The sequence below is a fragment of the Lygodium microphyllum genome, chromosome 19, assembly GCF_053477565.2.
Source record: "Lygodium microphyllum isolate KBCC chromosome 19, Lygodium_microphyllum_v1.1.10, whole genome shotgun sequence".
In the NCBI taxonomy this organism is placed as follows: domain Eukaryota; kingdom Viridiplantae; phylum Streptophyta; class Polypodiopsida; order Schizaeales; family Lygodiaceae; genus Lygodium; species Lygodium microphyllum.
The window spans coordinates 98,771,831-98,796,522 of record NC_141153.1 but is presented as its reverse complement, the minus strand read 5'-3'; the positions used below and the strand labels follow the sequence as shown (position 1 = coordinate 98,796,522).

The following is a 24,692-nucleotide window of genomic DNA, read 5'->3' as shown; positions in this document are numbered from 1 at the left end:
AGGCTCTGTAGTCAATACACATTCGCCAAGAGCCATCCTTTTTCTGAACTAGCAACACAGGTGAACAAAACGGCGGGAAACTACTGGGCTGAATTAGTCCCTTCTCTAAAGGCTCATTAGCCTGTGTCATAATCTCTTTCTGATGCACTACACTAACCCTGTACGGAGGCCTATTGGGCGGACTAGTCCCTAGAATAAGATCTATGGTATGATCTTCAGGCCTCTCAGGGAGTAGCTCTCTTGGTAACGAATCTGAGAAACAATCACTGAATTTATCCAAGAAAGACCTTCTACTTTCATCTAGAACAGACACATTACTATCAACTTCATTAACTTGCTTTGCAAAAACCGAGTACGTAGAAATATGATTTTTTATTACAAAAGTAATTGCAAAAGCAAAAACAACTGGGATAGACTCTCCTTTAAGCTTCACATCTAACACATGAGTCTTGCCCTTATGTACAAGAGTTATCATTCTGTTGTAAGTATCCAAGATAGCATGCTTCCTGTGGCACCATGGAATACCCAACTAAATATCACAGCTCTCTAAAGGCATAATATGGAACTCATTTGTATCCACATAGCTCTGAATGTGCATACGGAGTTTGCCAAGAATGGGGGCGATAGGTTCAATATGTCCTAGACATGCCAAATCAGCCTGTCCAACTGGTCCCATTTCCTCGAGACGTATACTCAGCTTAGCTGCCAATGCTGGTGAGATCAAGTTTGCACGAACTCCAACATCAAAGAAAATAAGCACTGTGGAATCTCTGATCTTTCCCCAAGCTCTGCACAATTCTGCAACTAATCTCCCACCATATCAAGCACTAAGCCAATTCTAGGCTTTTTTTTACTTGGCACATCTTTGTCCTCTGCATCTTTAGAAGATTGATGTGGGCACTTAGAAGCAATATGGCCTTTCTATTCACATATAAAGTATTTTCCAACCATCATTAAAGCCTTTCTTTCTTCAAATGATTTGCCAAAAAGTGGCCTCTTCTGTCCTTTGCCCTGTTTAAAAGAAGTCTCAAGCTACTGCTAAAAACTTTCCTTCCAAAAAGACTTCTTTGTAAAGCTGGTCTTTTCTGGAAATTGCTTCTTCTTCTTCTTCTTGCCAAGATCTTGCTTAAACTAAGAATCCTTCTTCTCAGTGCCTTTAAAGCTATCAGCTTTTCCTTTCAGCAATGCATTTGCCACACCAGCATTTTCAATTAATTGTACCATACTTGTAACCCTGGTCTTGGTACAATAATCCCTAATGGCTTCGGGCAATGGCTTTGAGCAAACTGCAACAATACTTTTCAATTTGTTCTAACAAGGGCACTGTCCTGTAAGAACTCACAGGCAAAAGTGCTTCCCAAAATTTCTTATTGTGATCTTCTAGATCCGCATAATTTGCCGCGTCCAATTTATGCCACGCAGTCATGACATCTACTTCAAACATGTTAATTAACCATGAAGCTGCAAACAACTATCTAAAATGGACCCAAGTGGCAGGTGCATATCCTTGCATCAACAATATGTTCCACCATTGCAAAGTACTACCTTTCAAAAAAGTTGCAGCCTTCCGCACCTTAGAAGTCTCAGTAAAACTCCCTCTAGTGTAAGCTACATCAAACTGTTGTATAAATGTCAAAGCTTTCAGCTTATCTTGCATACCACTAAAGGTTTCAAACTTTAATGCCTGACCACCCTTTTTATAGTCTTTTAGCTTTGCACTTTTTGGTGTCAGGCTATCATAGACAAGTGGCTGTAAAAAGGGGAGTCCCTTGGGCGCATTATCAGCATTAATTTCACCTGTCTTAGCTGCCATATGCCCATTAGGCTGAGAAAAACCAGCCGCTGCATTTTGTACCATGCATCAAATAAGGTCTCCACAAAGTCTGATAACCGGCGGGCTATAGACCAATACTAGCATAAAGTGGGTTCACTGCCTCAATAGGCATCATTCTTGGTGGCCCTCTAGGCAAGTATTCCTAATCACCAGTGGGTAATCCAGCCATTGCTTGAAAAACTAACCCACCACCAAAGTAACCAGGATAGATAGCAAGCTGAGGAGGAATAGTCTGTTGTGCCACTTGTGCATTACTGTCTTGTACCATTCACTCTTTGGTCCTGTGCTTGTGCTCCTTGATGCACTGGACCTGTCTCCATGTTTGGTGTCTTTTCCACATGCTCACACACATTACAGGTTTCCCTTTGTGAGCGCTCCATGGTATGATGTGATGACTCAGCCTGAGAATCCTCATTATGCGACTTCAAAACTTTTTGCATCTAAGGATTCTTTACAAGCATTTCAAAAGAGCAAACCATACTGAGAAGTTGTGCCATAAATAAGTCCTATTCTTGCTCCTCATCCTGTGGTTCAATCTCGGTTCTAGAAGGTGCTGACACCTGTGCACCAATACTCTCTCTTCGGTGTCTAAGAGCAGAAGAATAACTCTCTTCTTCATGAGGAAGTTTTCCTTTGCCTTTCTCCTCTCCGCCATGTGTCTCGTCCTGTATCCAACAAATATTGTATCCAAGAAAAATCTCATAATCTCTCACCTGTAATCTCTGTAAAACCTGTGTGTATGGCCTTTTCACCCAAAACTGTCCGAGCTTAAATTCTTACAAAAAAGAATTCAAATCCCAGGGATAAAACCATGAAACCGGTCTATGACTCACATAAAGTGGTAGTCCCTTCAATTAATACCTGGTCTTTTCACATGCACACACAAACAGATACCTCACTCCCTCGCTCAACACTAGATTGGCCCCGAAAACCGGTGCCCCTTTCAGTATTTCTTTATCAATTAAAAGATGGAAAGTTACAAAAAAAACATGAACTGTTCCAAAGTACAAAACCTTTGAGCAATTGGCTTTCATCTTTTTGGAGTAAATTTCAGCTGCATAAGGACAGTACAACATATCCAAAACAACATCCAAAGTAGAAAAACACTTTTTGTGACCATAACTCAATAATTCCAGTGTAGAATTTCAATCTGCAGGACCCTATATTTACTTTTTTCACCTGTTTTTTGACCTATTCTCAACCTTTTTCCATTCCACATTTGTTCCATACCAATTGGACTACAAACCCTTTGATCCTGGCATCATTCCAGCAATAAAACAGTCCCACAAATAGCACTATATCAGCGCTGAAAAACCATGTTCCTGTGTGGCATGGTCATCACTTTCTTTAGTTCCTGCATTGGAGAAGCAATCAACTGCTCCTAAACCTGGACATTGAGGCTCTTGCCTCAACAGAAGAGCAAAGAAAACACAGAATTGTACATTCAATGGAATCAGCCCATCATACAGAGCATTTCCTCAGAGAATAGAGAGAGAGTTGACCAGAGAGAGCAAGCTCTACCTCCGTACATGAGTCAGAGAGGAAGAAGTACTCTCCGTAACGTTTAGGTATTGCTTGCGTTGCATAGGTGTAGAGGTTCATTTTGTGATTTTTTGATGTATAGAAAGCGATAAATTACTAACTTTAACAAAGAGATAGGGAAAAGTGAGGCCAAACCTCATGCTTTGCCACTACCATACATCCACAATGCTCTCTCTCTCTTTTGGAAATTTGTGCCCAAATTGTAACACATGGCATACACGTAACCATTTTTACATTCAAACCTTCTGATCTAAAATTCTCCATGATCGGTGCAAAATTTAACCTCGACACAGACCAGAGAAATAATCCTCGGGCAAAAACGAAGATAATGACGCGAACAGATTTTGGGGTCCAAAAATAGTAACTCCCTAAATTTTAGGGATGGTGACCCCTGTATTCCTGGAGTTGTTCTGAGCAACTTTTATCATTGCAACCACATCAAAAAGTGTAATGTGGCTCAGTTATGGTAACTTTTATTCCGTGGGCATTCTCACATGTGCGTCTTCTGTCTTGGCTAGGCTCATTGTCCTGCACCATCTCTAGTGGCTAAGCACACAGTCCCAAACCACTAGCATTCTATTCTTCAGTGCCCATTCAATCCAATCCCGAGGCTTAAACAAACCATTCGTCCAATTTGTTCTAATGGCTGCCTCTTCTGGCTATGCAAAGATCTCGGCTTAATCCAAGAGAACTCTAGGGGTAAAAAGCAACACCAACTAAAGAAAAGAAAAATAAAATATTTATATATATAAATAAGGAAAGCAATTGCAAAAAGTATCGCCACCACGTGATAGCAGGCAAGGCTAAGAATATCAAAAGCAGGGCTGAGAGAGACTGCATATGCAAAAACACGAACAAGAATCCATACAGAACTGCATGCAAGTTGAAAACAACAACTCCTCTAAAACAACTTCTCTTTCAAAACAACATCTCCTCCTCCTTTGTCAATGAGTGGACTTCGCATGGATAGCACTGGATGAACAGTAGCGAGACAAAACCCACATGTCTGTTGGGATAAAGGTCTTTTTTCACATTCGTGTATAGTACACGTATATTACTTAAATGTACATGTGAACACACCTTTACATGCCCTAAGTATAAATGCATTTCATTCTTTGTGTACCAACACATTTGTTGGTATACTCAAATCTAATTGTACTTTCACTCTCTCTCCCTCGCGAGCAGGTCAACGCCCCCCCCCCCTCCAATTTTCTTTCAAATCAGAAATTTCACCTCAGTTTTACTTCTCCTTTCCAAGCGTTCGCATACATAAGGACAGATCTTAAATTTGTGCAAATCTGCTTCGGGAAATTTGGGGCTTTTTCCAAATTTGATGTTGTTTATGCTTAACACCGACATTCATGTAAATATCTACAGTATTTGTCGGTGTGGTGGCTGGTTTATATTTTTTTAAAACAGCAGAGATTTATTTCTGATTGGGCAAGAACAGCAGTGTATTTGCTGATTCAGCTTATGCTCTTATAGATGAGTGCATTTACTCTTGTATTCGTGATTAAAAATGGTTGCAACTTCTTCCAGTTTTAACATTAAAAGTTTGAAGGAAATCAAACGGTTTAATGGTCAGGGCTTTGACCTTTGGAAAGACCATATGCAGGGCATATTGTTCTTAAATAATTGTGAGGATGCTTTGCAGGAAGTTAAACCTGCACAAATGTCTAATGCAGATTGGGCCAAAGTTGACAAAAAGGTTGTGGCTTACATAAAGATGGGTGTCACTAATGACATTTTGACAAACATTAAGGGTTTAGATACAAGCTATGCAATATGGGAGAAGCTGAAAACGACCTATGAGATCACTACACCTGTTAATCAGGTGCATTTAATGCACAAGTTGGCAAATATGCGACTAGATGAGTCAAAGCCTGTAGCTAAGCACTTGAGTGCATTTACTGGAATTTTAAATCAGCTGAAGGACGCAAATTTGGATTTTGATGATAAGTTGAGGGCGATCTTTTTTATCATGACACTGCCTGATTCTTGGGAGACCTTAGTGGTTTCTCTTAGCAATAACCCCAATCTCTCATATGATGGGGTGAGGGGTTCAATCTTGAATGAAGAAATTAGACGTATATCTAGTGGAGAAGGCAGCAACTCAGCATATAATGTAAGAGGCAAGGCTGAAAAGAAAAATGCAAATGCTAGACAGAGAAACAAAAGCAAGAGCAAAGGAAAGGAAAAGAGTGACATTACTTGCTATCACTGTGGTCGAAAGGGCCACAAGAAGCCTGATCGTAGGTATTACAAGAAGGAACAACAGAGAAAGAAGAATGTAGGAGACAAAACGAAAAAAGAGGATAAGAAAGATGTATCTGAGGCAGCCAAAGGCAAGGAAAAGGCCAATGTGGCCTCCACTGTAGTCATAGAGGAGCTTTCGGATACAAAGGTTGATATATTATGTGCAGTTGATTATGATGCCCTTGTATGTCACATTCAAGATATACAGATTATCAAGGTTGATGTGATTGATGCACTCTTGTCAGTTGATGATGGTGTCACTCAAACTTGGATTGTAGACTCTGGTGCCTCTTTCCATGTAACTCCTTGCTTGGAGTGTTTTGCTATGTTCAATGCAAGCAGTTATGGAAAGGTGTATCTTGGAAATAACCATGCTTGCAGCATTGATGGGATTGGCATTGTACACTTGTCTTTAGATAATGGGCAAGAGCTTGTGTTGAAAGATGTCAGATATGTGTCATCAAAAAGAGTTTACTATATGTTGGTCAGCTTGACTTGCATGGTTACACTACATTGTTTGGTGGTGGTTTGTGAAAAGTGAAAAAGGGTTTCATGCTGATTGCAAAAGGAACCAAGAAGGGCACTTTGTATTGTTTGCATTGTAAAGCTTTGAATGGCAAGTTTCTTGCAGTTGCTAAAATTGGCTATCATTTGGAGCTATGGCATAAGAGATTAGGCCATATAAGCCAGAAAGAACTTGATGTCCTTACCTCTTTGAAGAGGGTTGATGGAAAAGGCTCTAAACTTGACTTTTATAATGAGTGTCAGTTTGGAAAGCAAATTAAAAATTCATTTTACTCTGGTGTCTCTCATAAGTCCAATGTCTTGGACTTTGTGCATTCTGATGTATGCAGTATGCCGTGCTACATATTTTGTCTCCTTTATTGATGATTGATCCAAAAAGATTTGGGTTTACCTATTGAAAAAGAAAAGTGAAGTGTTTGTTGTTTTTTAAACTTTTCATGCATTTGTGACCACTCAGACAGGTAGAAAGCTGAAATGCTTGAGAACTAATAATGGGGGTGAGTTCACATCTACTGAATTCAAGTCCTTTTGTGACTTGCATGGAATTAAAAGGGAGCTTACAGCTCCTTACAACCCTTCTTCAAATGGGATGGCTGAAAGATATAATAAGACTTTATGTGAAAGAATACGGTGCATGCTGTCCACTACTAATCTCCCTCATAAATTTTGGGAAGGCACTCAAAACCGCAATTCACATTTGCAACCGCTCTCCAAACAGGTCCTTAAATAATGGCATCCCTGAGGAGGTTTGGTCTAGCAAATCGGCCTCATATGACCATTTGCGCATATTTGGTTGTGATGCTTTGTGCATGTTCAAGATGAGCTTAGGAACAAACTTGACCCGAAATCCACCAAAGGCATTTTCATGGGCTATGGTGATGAGGGTGAATTTGGCTACAGAGTGTAGTTATCTCAATCTAAGAAAATTATTCGTAGCTGTAATGTTGTGTTTAATAAGGCAAAATTGCTAAAAGGTACTTTAGCCTCCAATGAAGATATGAAAAATGTCAAATTTCAGAATTCGCAGCCACCTATTACTTCAGACAATGAGCCTCATGGTGTTGTACCACAGGCTGAAACTGATGATCAGCCAGTTATTTTTGAGCCAGATGATGATGGACAGCAAATAGAAGCACAAGGAGGTCATAGACAGCAAGATAGACTTGCTGAATATGAAATTTCAAGTGCTGGTAATGAAAATGAAGATACTGTACAGCATGAACAGCATGCTAAAAATGGCTTACAGCAGCCAATAAATGCTGAAAATGACATACCTCCAGATGTAGACCCAATTCCTGAAAATGTAGATCATTGGGTATGCAGGTCTACACACGTAAGAAGGCAACCACACACATTTGACCCCTCCTTGCATTATGTGATGCTTACAGATGAGGATGAGCCTCTTACATACAAAGAGGCCAAGTCATGCCAATTCAATAGTAAGTGGAAGCTAGCTATCCAAGAAGAGATTAAATCTCTGTATGCTAATGATACTTGGGATCTTGTGTCGTTGCCCAAAGGAAGAAAGCCTCTTCCAAACAAATGGGTTTACAAAGTAAAGACAGTTGATGGGAAACCCAAGTACAAGGCAAGACTGGTTGCCAAAGGATATGCACAGAAGGAAGGGATTGACTTCCAAGAGGTCTTCTCACCTATTGTGAAGATGACCACTCTACGTGTGCTTTTTGCTCTCACTGCTATATTGGACTTAGAGCTGTACTAAATGGATGTGAAAACAGCTTTTCTGCATGGTGACATTAATGAGGAAATCTACATGAAACAGCCCGAGGGCTTTGTAGTTCTTGGAAAAGAGCAAATGGTGTGTAAACTAAAACGCAGCCTGTATGGGCTGAAGCAAGCACCACAACAGTGGTACAAAAAGTTTGACACTTTTATGCTATCTCATGGGTTTACATGCAGCCATTCGGATCATTGTTTGTACATGAAAAAGGATACAAACGGAAGCCCCATCATACTTGTTTTGTATGTGGATGATATGTTGCTAGCTGGGAAAAGAAAGACTAGCTTGGATACTCTCAAAAATCAGCTGAAATCAACCTTTTCCATGAAAGATTTGGGGAATGCATAGCATATTTTAGGCATGAGGATTCGCGGAGATAGAATGCAGAAATTGTTGTTTTCATCTCAAGAAAAATACATTGAAAAGGTACTGGACAGATTTAACATGGCTGAAGCTAAGCCTTTTGGGGTGCCCTTACCTCCATACCTACTCGTCCAGTCATTGCTCATGCAATGGGAGTTGTTAGCAGGTTTATGTCAAATCCTGGCAAAACACATTGGGAGGGTGTCAAGTGTATTCTTCGATACCTAAAGGGTACACAAAGAAAGCATGTTTGCTATGGGCACGGTGCACTTAGTTTGCAGGGTTATTGTGATGAACACAAAGAAAGTGTGTTTGCTATGGGCACGGTGCACTTAGTTTGCAGGGTTATTGTGATGCAGACATGGCAGGTTACTCATAGGTCCACCAACAAGTATGTCTTTACAGTTGCTGGTGGGGCCGTTTCTTGGTGTTCCACGTTGCACAACATCGTAGCACTGAGTACTACTAGTATAGTACACGTGTATTACTTAACTGTACATGTGAACGCACCTTTACGTACCAACACATTTTATTCTTTGTGCACCAACACATTTGTTGGTACACTCAAATCTAATCGTACTTTCACTCTCTGTCACTCTCACTCCTCAAACTGTTGCTCACCCCTTCAGCTGAGCTCCAACACATATCTTGTTTTGATACCAACTGTTTGAAATGGAGAGAGAGAGAGAGAGAGAGAGTGTGTGTGTGTGTGTGTGTGTGAACACAAGACTGAGAAAAAATGGACAACACTCCCACACTCAAAAGATACAAGTACTAGAATAATAGAATGAAAGTGCAATAGGTCTTAAGTAAGTCAAACATATCCCTAACTCAACTGAAGTTAATTTAACTCTAAAGTCTAGTGTCACTACTTTTAAAGTCCTAGACACGCTATACTTTGACAATTTAATAAGTGTCTATACCACACAAATTACATTGGGCACTGTCAAGAATTGGCAAATTCTAACATGACAATATTGTTAGGTTGAGGCAAGTGTCTCCCCTTTCACCTACTCTATTTGATCTTTATGTCATTTGAGCACTGGGGAGGGGATTAAGTGCCAACTGACTCGCACATTAATGCCCATCTTTTATTGATAGTGGACCTTGGAAAGACGAAGATCATGGATATTCAATACCTACACAACCCTTGGAGCACTAGAGGGGAATCTATAGGGTAATGGAATATTGAGGCTCAAAGATACCCAGGGCTGTTTTTATTTTAGCTCCCAATGCACAAATAGAAAATTCTGGAGTGTAAGAGGGTAGAGACAAAGGGAAAGCCAATGAGACAATGACTTCTTACAATTTTCTTTAATGCTAGCTCCAAGGCCAGCTTGCCACACACTACCATATCATCAACATTTACACACTACGAATGAGGCATTGATTTCTTACAAATTTCTTTAATGTTATCTCCAAGGCCGGCTTGCCACACACTACCATATCATCAACATTTACACACCGTCCATGAGCCAAAGGGGTCACGACTCACAGTATATCAAGCGATCACATTTTGCACAGCATGGTGCCCACCACCATACCATCATTCCCAATATCTATACCTTTGACAAATCCGATCCATTATCACTTGTAATCAGAGGCAAGTACCTCCTTTCAATTTGCTCGTTGTCTTGAATCGCTTTGTGACAGATATCATTGCCTAAAGGGGAATACAACATTTCTAGTCATTCCTACTTATCAAGTTGGGACACTACATGTCAACTAGAGGATCATTGAGAGATCATATTATACTTGATAGTAGCCTAGGTTTGCAATCCTTATGATTATAAACATGAGCATATTCACTTTTTTGTTATTTTCATTGTTGTTCTCGTGTCAAGACAACATGGTCCTATGTACTCATTTCTTTATCTCATAGGTCCTTTTGGCTTTTTGGAGATGTAAACAGCCCTCTCTGTGTCTGTGTCTATGTCTGTGTTGGAAGGGAGGGGGGGGAGATATTTTTAACTCAAGGAGAATACAATGTTTCTAGAGAGTCCTATTGATCAGGGTGGGATCCAAGTTCCATAGAAAATACAATAAATATCAGACTTAGGTAGCACACCAACAAGAACTTTCAAGAGGACTTATAAAAATCATATTTAAAACACACTTCAAAAACTTGTCATTTAAATGAATGAAGGCTTGATGATAAATCAAGATTCATTGATTAGTTATGACTGATGATTGAACCCTTACTCCCCAATGTTTATCTTTAATAATCTATTTAGAATTCAATGTTTCTTTATTCAAATTCAAATGTGTTAACTAAGTCCTCATGAAAATTCACCACCAATTAAACACTATTTGGAATCCCTGGTTAACGTATTGATTGACTTTCATATACATGTGTGCGCACATGCATATACATGCATGCATTCGTATATCTGGATATACATACACAACTCAACCCTTAGGTACTTGGATTGAGCATACAATCATTCGGTACTGGGGGTGGGGAATAGGTTGGCACTTAACAACTTGGCTAACCACCAGAAAAACTGGTTCTGATCTGGCACCAACTATTAGTACCTCTCTCTTGGCTGCCTTCAATGCCCCAAGAATGCACTTACTGGTGCAGTCACTACTTTAAATGTTATAAATGGTGATATATTGACTATGATTCCAGGTAACCTAAAAGGTCATGCATATCCAATTGGATTTGTTGAGTTGCTGAGTAAAATATATTTACCGACACAGCACCTCAATATAGTCCATAGTGACGTGCATAGACTTGTATAGGTAAGGACATCATCCTCCCTGTAAACCAGTGACACTGTTTTGGTGGGAATTAACTGAATGGTTATGTGGAAACATTGCTATCACTGCACCAACTTTGTTCTATCATTTTCTCTCAAGGAGAGGTCAAACCTGTTGCTCTGCTGGCAGTGGGTACACATCTCCAAATATTGTTACTCTTGCATTGGAAAGCCCACTCCATCCTGGTATCTACTCATCCACGAAGATATAATAAGTTAGCAATATTACTCTACATGTACTCATACTATGTACATGCCCACACTGATTGTAAATACCACATTACACAAACATGTCCCTAGACATTGCTGGGAAATGCAGAAAGACACATCAAAGTGCAGATAATAAAAACATCAAACTGCAAAAGAGAAAAACTTCCAAATAAAGGAAACACTCACACTTCATGACCTTAGCATCCACACACAAAACATTCCAAGATATTCTATGGTGATTAAAATATCAAACTGCAAAAAATAAACTTCCAGATACAGGAAATACTCACACTTCATGACCTTCGCATCCACACCAAAAACATTCCAAGGTATTCTATAGCTGCAGATTATGAATATCTTACCTGGATTACCAATGTACATCTTGGATCAGCAAGTAAGTTCCTGGTGTGGATAGCCAATGGAGATAAAGAGAAAACAGGATCTACACAAGAAAAGGATATCAAGATAAGGTCCAGATAATGCAAAACACATTATTCAAGTTGTTGCATTCCAAACCAGACAAGAGCTAAACTCTTCTACTATTCAATCATTTGCATTTCAAACCAAGAAATCAGGGAAGGATACACACGCCCAATAGAATCAGCAGCAAAGTCCACAAGTGATCCAAAAGGATATCCTCGGCGACGATGGTGCATGCGAGACATAACAGTGCAAAGATGGGCAAACCTAGCCTGTAATATCAACTAAGAAATTAAAAACAATTTCTATCATTAAAGAACTATGCAATTACAGTTAGAAGTCCAGTATTACTTGTTCCATGAGGTTGCGGACTGCTAAAGCAGGAGGAGGTAAGTCATGGCACGATGTGGCACTTTGAACTCCACCAGATATGGGAGTGCGAAACAGGCCAGCACGACCACTTCCACTTGATGATGCTATAGTGGGTACCTCAATGTTCCTTCTATCAAGTTCTACTTTGTTGTCTATTTCCTGGAAATACATAAACACCCTGCAGAAAATCAATCACAGTCATCCACTCAACATCCAATTCAGCAATCATGCTGAGTAACTCTTTAAACTAGAGGATCCAGAGTATGATAAGATAAATAGTATGAAAAAATAATCACATTAATACTTTTAATGTACATAGCATAAGACAGAATCATAGTTGCCTTCATACGATGTACGGAAGGATTCATACCGTATGGTACCGTACAAATTCATACATGATTTTTAACGCATTTTTGCCACCCATCCTGCGGACGCAAACCAGTTGTCCCAGAATGATTACGCACATTTTCGTGGGGGGCCGGGCAGCGTTTGGTAAAAAGGGACAGGTGTCGGGACTTGGGGCTCATTTGCACACACTTTCAAGTCTCACTCTCTCCTCAAGGCTTATCCCCACCCTCTTGTCTCCAAGCATCAACCTCCTGTCCCCTCCCTCTTCAAGCATCGTCTCCTCTTCCCGCCATCCCCTCCCTCTTCATTGTTCTTCCAAGTTCCCCCCATCCCCTTCCTCTTGAAGCATCATCTCCCCACCCCATCCCTCTTGAGTCTTCAAGCCTCTAAATCTCTCACTCTCTCCTCTTCCTCCCATCCCCCTCCTCTTCAAGCATCATCATGATCCGAGTGACGAGTCTTGACTCTCTCCGCTCCATCAGGCCTAGCCTCGACACCTTGGCATCATGACACGCAAGAAGCATGAGGCCTTCAACTTGCATGCCATCCATGTGGAGAAGGACACAAAGAAGTCCAACTCCCACCATTGGACGTGCAAGTATTGCAGGAAACGCTACACAAATGGTGTGACCCGGCTTCTACAACATCTTTCCAAGAAGGGGGGGCAAGTAGCCACATCCAAGGTGATCCCTCAAGACATTGCAAAGGAGATTCTTGCCAAGATGAGAGGGGGATCCACTAGAGGAGGAAGTGGTGCATCGGCGACGGCACCCACACCTATGTCTACTCATGAGCAAGCCTCAAATGCAGGCGTATCTTCAACCAATACAGGTAAGGCCTCGACCATTGGTGGTGCCACCTCCACATCCACTTCCGGCTCCCAACATTGGCAAGACGCAAAGATTTGAGGCTCATGCAGCACCAGAGAGGCAACCCTCTCTCTCTCAAGCTCCTGATCATATGCTTGGATCGGTTGCCTTTCAATAAGCACACATTGAGATTGCACACACGGTGATCGAGTTCAATCTTGCATTCAATGTCCTAAAGCATGAGCAATGGAGAAAGATAGTGAGAACCATCACCAATGTGGGCCCATGTGAAGGATAGAGTGGTGTTACATACAATGACGTCAGGACAAAAAATTTGATGAAGAGAAGCAAAGGATTGATAAAGCCCTTGGTCTTATTTGGGCCGCATGGACAAAATACAGTTGCTCCATTCTCACCGATAGATGGAGAGACCGTAGGAAACAAGGCACCATCAACATACCCGTTTCATGTCCACTTAGCACATTATGTTTGCGAGCCTTAGACATCAGCAAGAGGGGAAGCAAAACGACCGGTACCTTCATCTGCCGCCACATTCAGCAAACTATAATTGAGGTATACATTGTCTTTTTAAATTTTAAAGTTGTTACATTCACTATTATAATTTTTAATTCATGTCCCCCTAAAGCTTTGCTTATCGTAATTTTGAATTTGTGTCATGTATGATATGGTTGTAGGTGGGCCCATCAAATGTGGTGCAAGTTGTTACTGACAATGCATCCAATTGTCGCTGCATGGGCCATTTTCTTGAGGCCGAGTTTCCTTCAATAGTGTGGACCATAGTTACCTAGAACAGGGAACGGGACCCCCCTGGAACACGGGGAACATCCAAGGTCGGGGAACGGGAACGCAGGGAACGGCACATGTCTTAAGTGCCCCAAATATGCCTTGCATGACCCAAATTGCCCCAATACCCCTCAATGCTCCAAATTGACCCACATGTCCCAAAATTGTCTCAATTACCCCCATAGCTCCAAATTCCCCTGAACTGCCCCAATTATCCCAATTTCTCTTGAAATTAAACAATATAAATGGATGATTACCTTGGAATTAAGGATAGTCTAAAATTTGATTGTGATTTGCAAGAGTTGATAATGCATCAAATTTGAACTTTGCATGGACTCCAAATTGGCTTGTGGGTTGTCTTGATACTTTGAATCTTCAACCCGAGAGAGAGAGAGAGAGAGAGAGAGAGAGAGAGATTAGTGTGTGCACATTAGGCAATGGAGATGGGTGAACATGTGGTAGGAGTGTGACACAAGCAAAAAGAAAAAACTAGAAAAAACGTCAATTTTTTTTCAACAAGCCTAGAATGGCCGTTCCAAACAAGGAACAGTAGGGGAAACTACAAGGAATGGTAGGGAACGGCCTTGGGAATGGCACGGAACGTTCCCTAGCCTTGTCACCTTAATAGTAAAGATAAAGGTGTATCACAAGCATAGCACGCTTGAGTTGAAGAAGCCTTCTCCAACTCACTTTGCTTATATGCGGTTGCTGTTGGAATACCTTTACAAGGTACAGTTTGCCCTATGCCAGCAGATGGTGGTGTCCACTCTATGGAATGAGTGGGATCAGAGGAGATGAAAGCCATGCAACGCTTGTGCCTCAATGAGCAATTCTAGCAAAGAGTTTGTGAGGTCGTGATTCCCGTGACTCCCTTTTATAGGGTATTACATATAAGTGATTGCGAAGGGTCCACCATGGGCCTTCTCGTTCTGAGTTCACTTCTTCAGAGCAGCATTGGTGGAGGCACGGGCTTGCACAATACTCACGGAGTCATAGCGTGCACACATTATTCACATAGCAAAGAAGAGATAAGCATGGATGCATAAGTCCATCCATGGATTTGCAACACTATCACATCCGGCCTACAAATCTCTAACAGTCATGGATGATAGAGAGCTATGTTCTGATCAACTTGCATATCTCACTCATGTGGTCCCCATGGATGACCACAAAACAGTCCTAGAAGAGCGTGGATGCTATGCAAACCAAAGAGGCTACGTGGCTTTTGCATCTCCCACTTGTTGAAGAAGAGAGTCACTTACAAAGTCTCACATTTGGTGGCAGAATTTTGGATATGCACTGCAAACTCTTCAGCCCTTAACCATAAGTGTCCTTGCTCAGGATTGCTCTTCGGGCTTGAAGTGCCTATTCTCTCATTCACACGAAGATTCGCAATCGGCTCAGCACACGACAGTTAAAGCGGCTAGTCGATTGCTGCACTAACTTGCACATGATGAAGGCCATGATGACCATGGATAGTCCAAAGTGGGTAAACACAAGTCAAGTTTAAATTTGTCGTTTTCAATTTTATGCTTAATAATTTAGTATTTATAATCTTATGTGCATTGTATAAGTGAATATTGATACATTCAAGTTGAGAGTCGACACTCTTTTGAGTGTACACCAAGAGGTTAAATCCCCTCAACCCTTTGTATCGCTAGGACTAGGCTGAGGAGTGGAAGCGAAACATGTAAAGCATGCATCAACTGCACACCACAAGTAACTTATGCAATCGTACTTCTCTTGCATCACCTACAAATGTGAACTAGAAAATGTATAATTTCAAAGCCTATGTACACACCATACATATCTGCATACCAATTCACAATGACTAGTACACTAAATAGTGATCCCAATGGTAGAAATATTGTTAATATACAACATCCTAGATGCAAACCAAGTATATCCAAGATCCACTACATAATTCAGTTGTCCATCACTAAAGAGTGGAGGTACTCCATTGAGCATCAGGCAGAGCAATGCTCTAGACCTTTTAAACTATGCTGAGTCTAAGAGAGCTTGATTCAAAATAGGCTCTAATTAATGCACACCAAGGTAAAGTGCATCATTGAGGCTGATTTGCCACGTCACAATCCTCTGTTCATTTGGATCAAAGAGACATTCAATAAACTCTAGTGCTGAAATCATATGTACATTATTTTCTGTGATCTCGGAGGGTAAACAAGCCTCAATCACATGGAAACAACTATCAAGCTCAAAAAAAAAAAAACACGATTTTTATAATCAACATAGAAGGAGTATTTATCAAAGAACCATGGTATGACATGAATGACATTGACGTGATCAAGGCTCATAAGACAAAAATCCATAATCTGAAGATATTGCTTGATCAAGAGATCTAAGTTCGGTATCAATTGGTCCCAATGATCCACCGTAAGGTCCTCTGCATATCGGACACGATAAATTCAATCAACAAGTACTATATGGAGTCATAGTCTATGCACTAAATGAGAAGAAATAAAATTATAAGTAGAATCATTATTGAACAAAATTGTTCAGCCATTTATATACCCAATGACCTTTAAAAGATCATGTGGACCATGAACAATTTTATTAATGGAAATACTATTGTCATTACTAGCATTAACAAAACAATCTTTCAATAAAATTTCAGAAGATATACCTAAAGCTTCAAGAGTATTTATCAAAGTCTTAGAAGTAGACTTCATCTTTTTATTCAGACGACACTCCCATCATCGCAAAAGTGACCCGTCTAATAGCAAGCAAAGTAACAGCCCTTCGAGCAATCCTCGTTGCACATAACCTTGCACTTACTATCCTTCTTTTTATGCAACTCCAAAGACGGCTTACAAGTTACTACTGAGGTAGCTGACTTCTTTGACTTAAAGATCGAGACAGCTCAATGGAAACCCCTCTTTTGACTCACTGTTCTACTTGCAACCGAAGTCTTATCAAAATTCTTTGCATACCTATAGACATCTACTATCCATACATGCGTTGGGTCTCGTTGTCACCAAAATGAGAAATGAACTTAATGATTTAATTAAACTTCAGAAAGATTTTTAATTAAAATGAACCTTAATTCTAGTACCCCTAGCTCTTGGCATGGTGATCATTGTACAAGTGGTGAAAATTTTGACACTAGGGCATACAGTGGACAAGCGTACAGACCATGTGGTACATAGCAAAGGCTAGAGGAACAAGATGCAACATGAAACTTTCATTAAATTGAAAGTTTATATCCTAGAATTAAGTTACATTGAAAGTTTCACTTAGTAAGCAGCTCACTTAAAATTAATGACTAAGTTATTAATTAGCCCTTAATCAAAGCATGATATGATCAAGGAGCAACTAGTTACTCATTTGGAAAGCTTATCTTGACTATTTGGCACTTTTTTTCTCGTATTGTGGAAAACCCCAAATTTAGAGACAATCACTATTCTCTTTCTTGCTACAAAAAGTTGTAAATTTCAGCCATGTAATGAGCTTACAGTATAGATGGAGTGTGGCCAGCAACCAATTTTTCTCCTTTTGGCATAGGGATTCCATTGGGCAGCCTCATAACTCCATATACAGCAAGCTATGCTACTATTTTTAAGCTAGATATCAAAAAAAACAAATTATGACAGCACTGTGGGCTAAGATCCTTTCTTCTTATTCGAGATCTCAAGCCTAGTGCACTTTCTTGGCAATTTTGTCACGAAAAAAGTAATATTTTCATAATTTCACCGCAAAAAACTCCCATTTATGAGAGGAACAATGTGGAACTACATGGAGACTATGTAAGAGAGTTATCTCAACAAATACTCCGTGAAATTGGATTCGAATGCTTGCTATCATTTGGCAAGCTAAAGAGTTTATTCGCAGTTTTGAACACTCTGTAGCTAGTTGGAGACTAGCAATGAAGGTGTCCAGGCCATTGTGCATCCATGGATCAGTTATGTTGTGAGAAATTGTTGAAATATAAACATTTGTAATCAATTCCAAGCATATTTCAATTATCTAAAGAAATACCGAAAGGAGCGCCATGCTTTAGGGCCAACAAGTGTCAATGTGCGGTGCACAAGCACTCTAGCGCCAGTGGGGTGTGGAGTTTTCTTGCTGATTTTATTGTAAAGCTGAAATTAAGTATTCGCTAAAATGTGGTTTATTGCCCTTTGGGCTTCCAAAGGCTAGTTTTACCCATCTAGTCTAGAGACAACTACATCTCAATGGCCTAGAGACGACGGTTGTTTGTCCCTCCCCCCAAAAAAAAAAACAAAAACAAAAACAAACTATCGACCTAGGAGACAACTTCCATCAGACCCCCTGTTAATCTATTTCTCTCTTTCCTTCCCTCTGTCATTCCAAGGGAATGACTGTTGTTTTGGTGAGCTGAGGCTCCCTATCTAACCAATAAGATCTCTCTCTCTCTCTCTCTCTCTCTCTCTCTCTCTCTCTCTCTCTCTCTCACATTTTTTTCTCAGCATAAACAAGTCTAAATGCTTCTCTCTCCACAACAAATAGTCTACCTCTTCCTCTCTCCACGACTTCTCCAAACATCAATAATAAAAATTTATTTTAACAATAAGTGTAATGTTAACATTAAAATTAATTATGACATCAAGGAGTAAATGGCTGTTTGATAGCCACTCTCTCTCAACATATAGGCTGAGGTATCCTGAACGAATGTGTTGTCCTCTGACAGATCTCAAGACCAAGCAACCAGTCAATGTGAGGACGATGGTGCTGATCAACTGTGGGGAAAATTTTTTGAGACACACCGTGAAGTTATCTAAAACAAGAGATCTGACAACATTTAATATCACATTAATATCAAACTAATGATAACATTATCGTTAAATTTATTATTAATTAAAATATTGATGCTTATATTGGCTACAAGATTTCGGCTCGTGACGGTGGTCTACCATAGCCTTGGAGTGGCAACTTCCCAAATTCGGTGTTGAGCTACAATATGCTTTACAACTGATTAGCATTTTTAAACAACTCCAAAACATGATTATTTAATGAAAAACACAAATTTGGTGTGCAGCTCGAGAGTTTTAGTGTTCCCCCAAAACCCTAATTTTTTTCGGTACCCTTCAACATCTATAGATAAACAAGCTGCCCACCGTTCAACCCTAATCCTTTGATGCAAGTTTCTCACTCTTCCATGCAGATTTCAGTCATCAGCCACCTACCATTTGCTGTCCAGCCATCACCGACTGCCGCCCATCACTATCCAGCCACCTACCATTTGTTGTCCAGCCATCACCGGACTGCCGCCCATCACTATCCAGCCCCAGGCAGTTTTCAGCCATCACCCTACTATTTGGAAGTCTCTATCTCCTCCGTCATCATAGCACCTGATTAGCCTACATTTTCAGCATGTGGTGCCAAGCGACAAGCTGCTGCCATCTCTCCCACTAGGCAACTATTGCAGTACCTATGTTTTTGTTGTCCACAGCCGTCTACATCAGCAAACACCTCTCTTGTTGTTGCCTCAATTTCCCGACACTCTAGTGATCAGTGTTTGGGGTTTCCCGCACTCCAACACTCCGATTGGTGGTCATAGCACTTGGGATCCATCTCTATCGGACGTCACTCTCTGACATTGCATTGCTCTGCCCTTGGTCATTCTGTATTCTCTTACATTCATTTACAGCATTTATTCACTTCAAAGTTTCTTCCCTCTATGTTTGTCTCTGTATCTGAGTTTTGAGTTTTTGTGTTTTGCATTTTGCGTTTAGGATTTGAGTTTTACTTGTCTATCTGAGTCTTTGAGTTTCACTCTTAATCGTATATGCTATGTTTTCTCAATGCAAACCCTAGCCTGTCTTCACATGGTACTAGAGTCGGTGCTCTTCTAAACGGTATCCCGTGGTGATTGAGGAGGCTAGTCTTTGTGTGAGACTCACACGCAACTCGATTCTGACTCATAATATCTCGGGCACCTTCTTCTAGGGATCCTATGATGCCCTATCAGGGTTCTCCATCATTGGAGGCTTTGAGAAGGCATTATGGTCTCAAGGAGGAGGTAGACCCACCTTCACCTTTACTATCTTCTTCTTCTCGTTTTGGTCACCTTACAAATAAAGAGTTTGAGGAGTACTTGCGCCTCACATGCAGTTCGGTTTACACTCCTCCAACGAGTGCTGCTAATCCGTCTATTGGTGAAACTAGCCACCTCTCTGATCTTGGAGGAACCACAATATTCAATGTATCTGGCGATCCATCTCCATCACAATCAGACCTTATGTCAGGTTTATATTACCCTATTGAGTCGTATGAGCCAAAACCCTCTCATGTTTCTTCTTTTGTTGTGCAAGATCCGAATAATTTTTAGTATGTTAACTTTAATAGAGGAGACTCTCGAAGCAAACACCTTTCATCAGGTATATCTCTACCATCTGTTTCACTTAAGCAAGCAAACCACACTTCTCAACTCCCTCCCATCCCACCACTATCTTCTCCACATTCTGATCTACTCACATCTTCATCGCAAAACTTGGGATTACATTCCACTTCTGCTCAATGCACACTAGCGGTTGGATCTTCCATCTCCGCTCTTAGCACTTTCTCTTTCTCCATCCCACCATCTACCTACCCTCCATTCACTCCACCTCGTGGTGCATCGTTAGGGGGAATGCCACCCTTTAACACTATATCTTCCACATACCCCCAGTTTACCACATCCTTCCACTCTGGGATGGCTGTGATGGGCACCCCCCTCACTACCCTTGGACACTCACAAAACCCCCCACGCAACCATTAAGACACAAGGATATCCATCCTTTGCTTATAGACTGCCGTCCCACATCCCTTGGGTCACTCCTACGTAGTGTCCATCCTCTGCTCCCCATGTCCCTATCCCTCCATCTTGGGTTCCACAAGCAGTTACCATGCCCATACCCGGTTCTCCCTTGCCAACATTTGGATCCACTATGTACACTTCTTATATGCATGGTGAGCACTCTAGGGTTCCTTTCCAAGTATATACTCCACTCCCCCATCCTATTCACTCTATCCCCATTATACACCTTCTCCATCTCCTAGCACAACCACTCCTATTGCAATGGCCAAGAATGCCTTCATGGATAAGACACGTTTTAACAGGTCAAATTTCACCACTTAAAAGAACTTCATGCAACAAGTGTTTGAATCTCAGGACTTTGGGATCTCGTCGTTAGTACTAAGCGTATACTAGTCTATACTGGACCCTCAATTAGCTCACCCTGATCACATGTGTCAAGAGCTCACAATGCCACGACCAATGTTAAGTTAATGCACAATTGCTTCCTGAATTCCACTCTCAGTTACAACATTTTCCCCTAGCACCTGAGCGTTGGAGTCATCTCATTGACTACTATGTGACACAAGATCGCACTCAATGTATCAATCTTGATTTTGAGCTTCAAGAGTTTTCCATTAAGGAAGGGGAAGATCGAAAAGTCAAGTTGGCCAAATATCGGCGATTACTCGCCAAGTTTGCCACTACTCGCTCCCTGAAGTCAGACGACGATCAAATCATGTTCTTCTTCAACAAGTTGCTCGACAAATACTTTCATTTTATCCAGCATCTTACCTCACTACCCAGATTGCCGACCTTCTACAAGTGCCTATTCTTGTGTTACGCAAGACTGCACGATCAAGTCCACAAGAAGTCCTCCACATACATCTGTTCAGAGGAGCGAGGGTTTGAGTGCTAATTTTTTGTGTTACACGAGGCTGCACGATCGAGTTCACAAGAAATCCTCCACATACATCTGTTCAAAGGAGCGAGGGTTGGTTGCCTCTTCTTCTGAAGGGAAAACCAATGATGGCAAAAACTCACAAGATGCAAAGGCAAGCCAAAACAAGGGTTACACCACTTTCTTCGACGAAACCAAAGAAACACGATACCTTTGGCGACAAATTCCTAAGAAAAATAGATTTTGCACATACTATCAGAGGTGTGGCCATGTGGACAAGGAGTATCGTATCAAGGCCGAAGGTCTTCCTCCTAGAAAACCACAATAGACTGCTACGACTATCTCCACTCCAGCTAGCCAGTCCAGTGGATCTACGCCTCCCGCTACTGCACCATTTACTCCATCTGCCCCAACAGCTACTAGATATGTGGCATGCATACAACCTCAACAACCTATATCCTTCACTACTCCTGAAGGCTTAGCTGATTGATCTACTAGTGACTCACCTATTGCACTTTACACATCCATTCCTAGGGTGTCCACTGCACCTTCTAGGACGACTTCCCCACCTCACCGTACGTGATGGTGGCCACACACTTGGCCTTTTCCTTTTTCTTAAGACTTTTGTTGTATAGTTACATGCTCATTGCATTGCACTTAGCTTTGCTTTCTTTTATATCCAATTTTGTTTCTTGAAGCATCTCACTACTCACCTATTGCACTTTACACATCCATTCCTAGGGTGTCCACTACACCTTCTAGGACCACTTCCCCACCTCACCGTACGTGATGGTGGCCACACACTTAGCCTTTTCCTTTTTCTTAAGACTTTTGTTGTATAGTTACATGCTCATTGCATTGCACTTAGCTTTGCTTTCTTTTATATCCAATTTTGTTTCTTGAAGCATCTCACTACTCACCTCTGTACTTGCAGATTTTTTCTCTTTTGCAGGGTTGTGTAGTTCATTGTAGGGCTAACATGCAAGCTTGCATCAGTCTTTCCTAAGCTGGAGACAGGAGATGCGCATCGTTCCTTTCATGGTTCCGTCTACTTTGAGTTTTGCTCTTCTACCAGTATAGAGGCTTCCCCTCCGGAGGCAAATCGGATAGCATCTCTCTCGATACTATCATGGTGGTGTCTTCTATCCTTGCTCTTCCCGTAGGGACACTTTATCATTTTCATCCACATGGTTCTTGGCACCACACAAAGACCGGCATCATCAGGCTCCTCTTCCTTCTTTGACATCGACATCCAAGTTGAGAGAGAGTTTCTACCCTTCTTGGTATTTTACAGGTTTCGGCACTTGTCTTCGCTATCAACCTTTCCCCCCCTCTTGAACCTTCCTCTATGCATCACATGATTTCATCCTCTTTGAACTAGGGCACTTGGGCATTGAACAATTTCCTACAAGGAACGCTGTCCAAGTGACACCTGCTGCATGAGCATTCTTCAATATGTAGCATACCATGCATCCCATTGTGTAGAGCACCACTGGACAAATCCTAAGCTATTTCCACTGGCGGATTACACCACCATCCTTCTTTACATGATACTTCATCACCTTTCCCTCGTCGTTGACATCCTTGAGTGGTTGGGTATGCTTATTCTATTTTGTGATGTATTGGGTATACCATCCCTACTCCCATCTTCTAGGTCATTGTTTCTTAGTTGGCCGCCACTCCCTAAAATTAACATTCCACCAAAAAAAAAAAAAAAGGATTTTATGTGGTTCCATTTGCCTTTGTAGAGCTTGGTCGGCCACTAGGCAGCTGACGAGAACCCTTTGCCCAATGCCTTGTCCTCTCTGGGGTGACTACTTGAACTCCCTTAGTAAGATAACCATCACCTCTATAGCCTTGGTAGGCCAAAGGAGAGCCGACATGCACCCTTTGTATGATGCCCTGTCCTCTTTGGGTGGACGCCTTGGCGTAAACATTGCCGTGCTTCCCTTTTAGGCTCCGTTTTGGACCTAAGAGGGGGTGTTGAACTAAAACACGCTACAACTTATTAGCATTTTTAAACAGCCCCAAAACAAACTTAATTAATGAAAAATACATATTTAGTATGCAATTCAAGAGAGTTTCAATGGTCCTCGAAAACCCTAATGTTTTGGGGCACCCTTCAACATTTATAAATAGAAAATCTGCCACCATCCAGCCGTAATCCTTTGGTGCATGTTTCTCACTCTTCTGTGCAGATTTCAGCCATCAACCACCTACCATCTACTGTCCAACCATCACCGACTCCAGCCCATCACTATCTAGCCCTAGGCGGAATGTTTTCAGCCATCGCACTACTATTTGGAGGTCTCCATCTACTGCATCATTATAGCACCTAATCAACCTGCGTTTTCACCATCTAGTGCTAGGCAACAGGTTGCTGCCATCTCTCCCACTAGCGACTACTATAGTGCCTACGTTTTTGTTGTCCAACGGGCCGTCTACATCAACAAACACCTCGCATGTTGTCACCTCAATTCTCTAACACTCTAATGATCAGCATTTGGTGTTTCTTGCACTTTGACACTCCAATTGGTGGTCACAACACTTGGGATCCATCTCCGGTGGATGTTACTCTCCAACACTGCACTGCTCTGCACTTAGGCATTTTGTACACTCTTACATTCATTTACAGCATTTATTCACTTCAAAATTTCTTCTCTCTATGTTTGTCTCTGTGTTTAAGTTTGTTTTGCGCTTTGTGTTTTGCGTTTAGGGTTCGTGTTTTGCTTGTTTCTATCTGAGTCTTTATGTTTCAGTCTTGGTCGTACATGCTGTGTTTCCTCAATGCAAACACTAGCATATCTTCATAGCCCAATCACCAAAACTACCAATATCGTTGTGCACAAGCATCACCCAACATAGAACTCAAGCATGAGTAGAAAACAAGAAACACACCTTGCTTTCATACCCACCATCCACAACACGTGTCCCCCACACATGCCCCTCCCACCAACAATGTCCCATACCACCCTTAATGAGATAAAGGTATACCTACCAAGTGTGAACCATCATGATTTCATGAGCAAAAGTGTACACCTCATCGGATCC

General features: G+C 41.2%; 1 protein-coding gene across 2 annotated transcripts in view; it reads right to left on the bottom strand.

The window, feature by feature from the left end:
• LOC148020189 (non-canonical heme oxygenase HOZ, chloroplastic-like) overlaps positions 1 to 24,692 on the bottom strand; it is a 72,117-nt gene that overhangs the window by 35,781 nt on the left and 11,644 nt on the right. The window contains exons 2-5 of one of the 2 annotated variants that reach the window (XM_087700498.1): positions 12,005 to 12,203; positions 11,823 to 11,925; positions 11,596 to 11,675; positions 11,136 to 11,213 (exon numbers count right to left, since the gene is read on the bottom strand). In XM_087700498.1, the coding sequence (XP_087556624.1) occupies positions 11,136 to 11,213; positions 11,596 to 11,675; positions 11,823 to 11,925; positions 12,005 to 12,203 (460 nt within the window). The remainder of the gene's footprint in view (positions 1 to 11,135; positions 11,214 to 11,595; positions 11,676 to 11,822; positions 11,926 to 12,004; positions 12,204 to 24,692) is intronic. The other variant, XM_087700496.1, reaches the window with a different exon arrangement.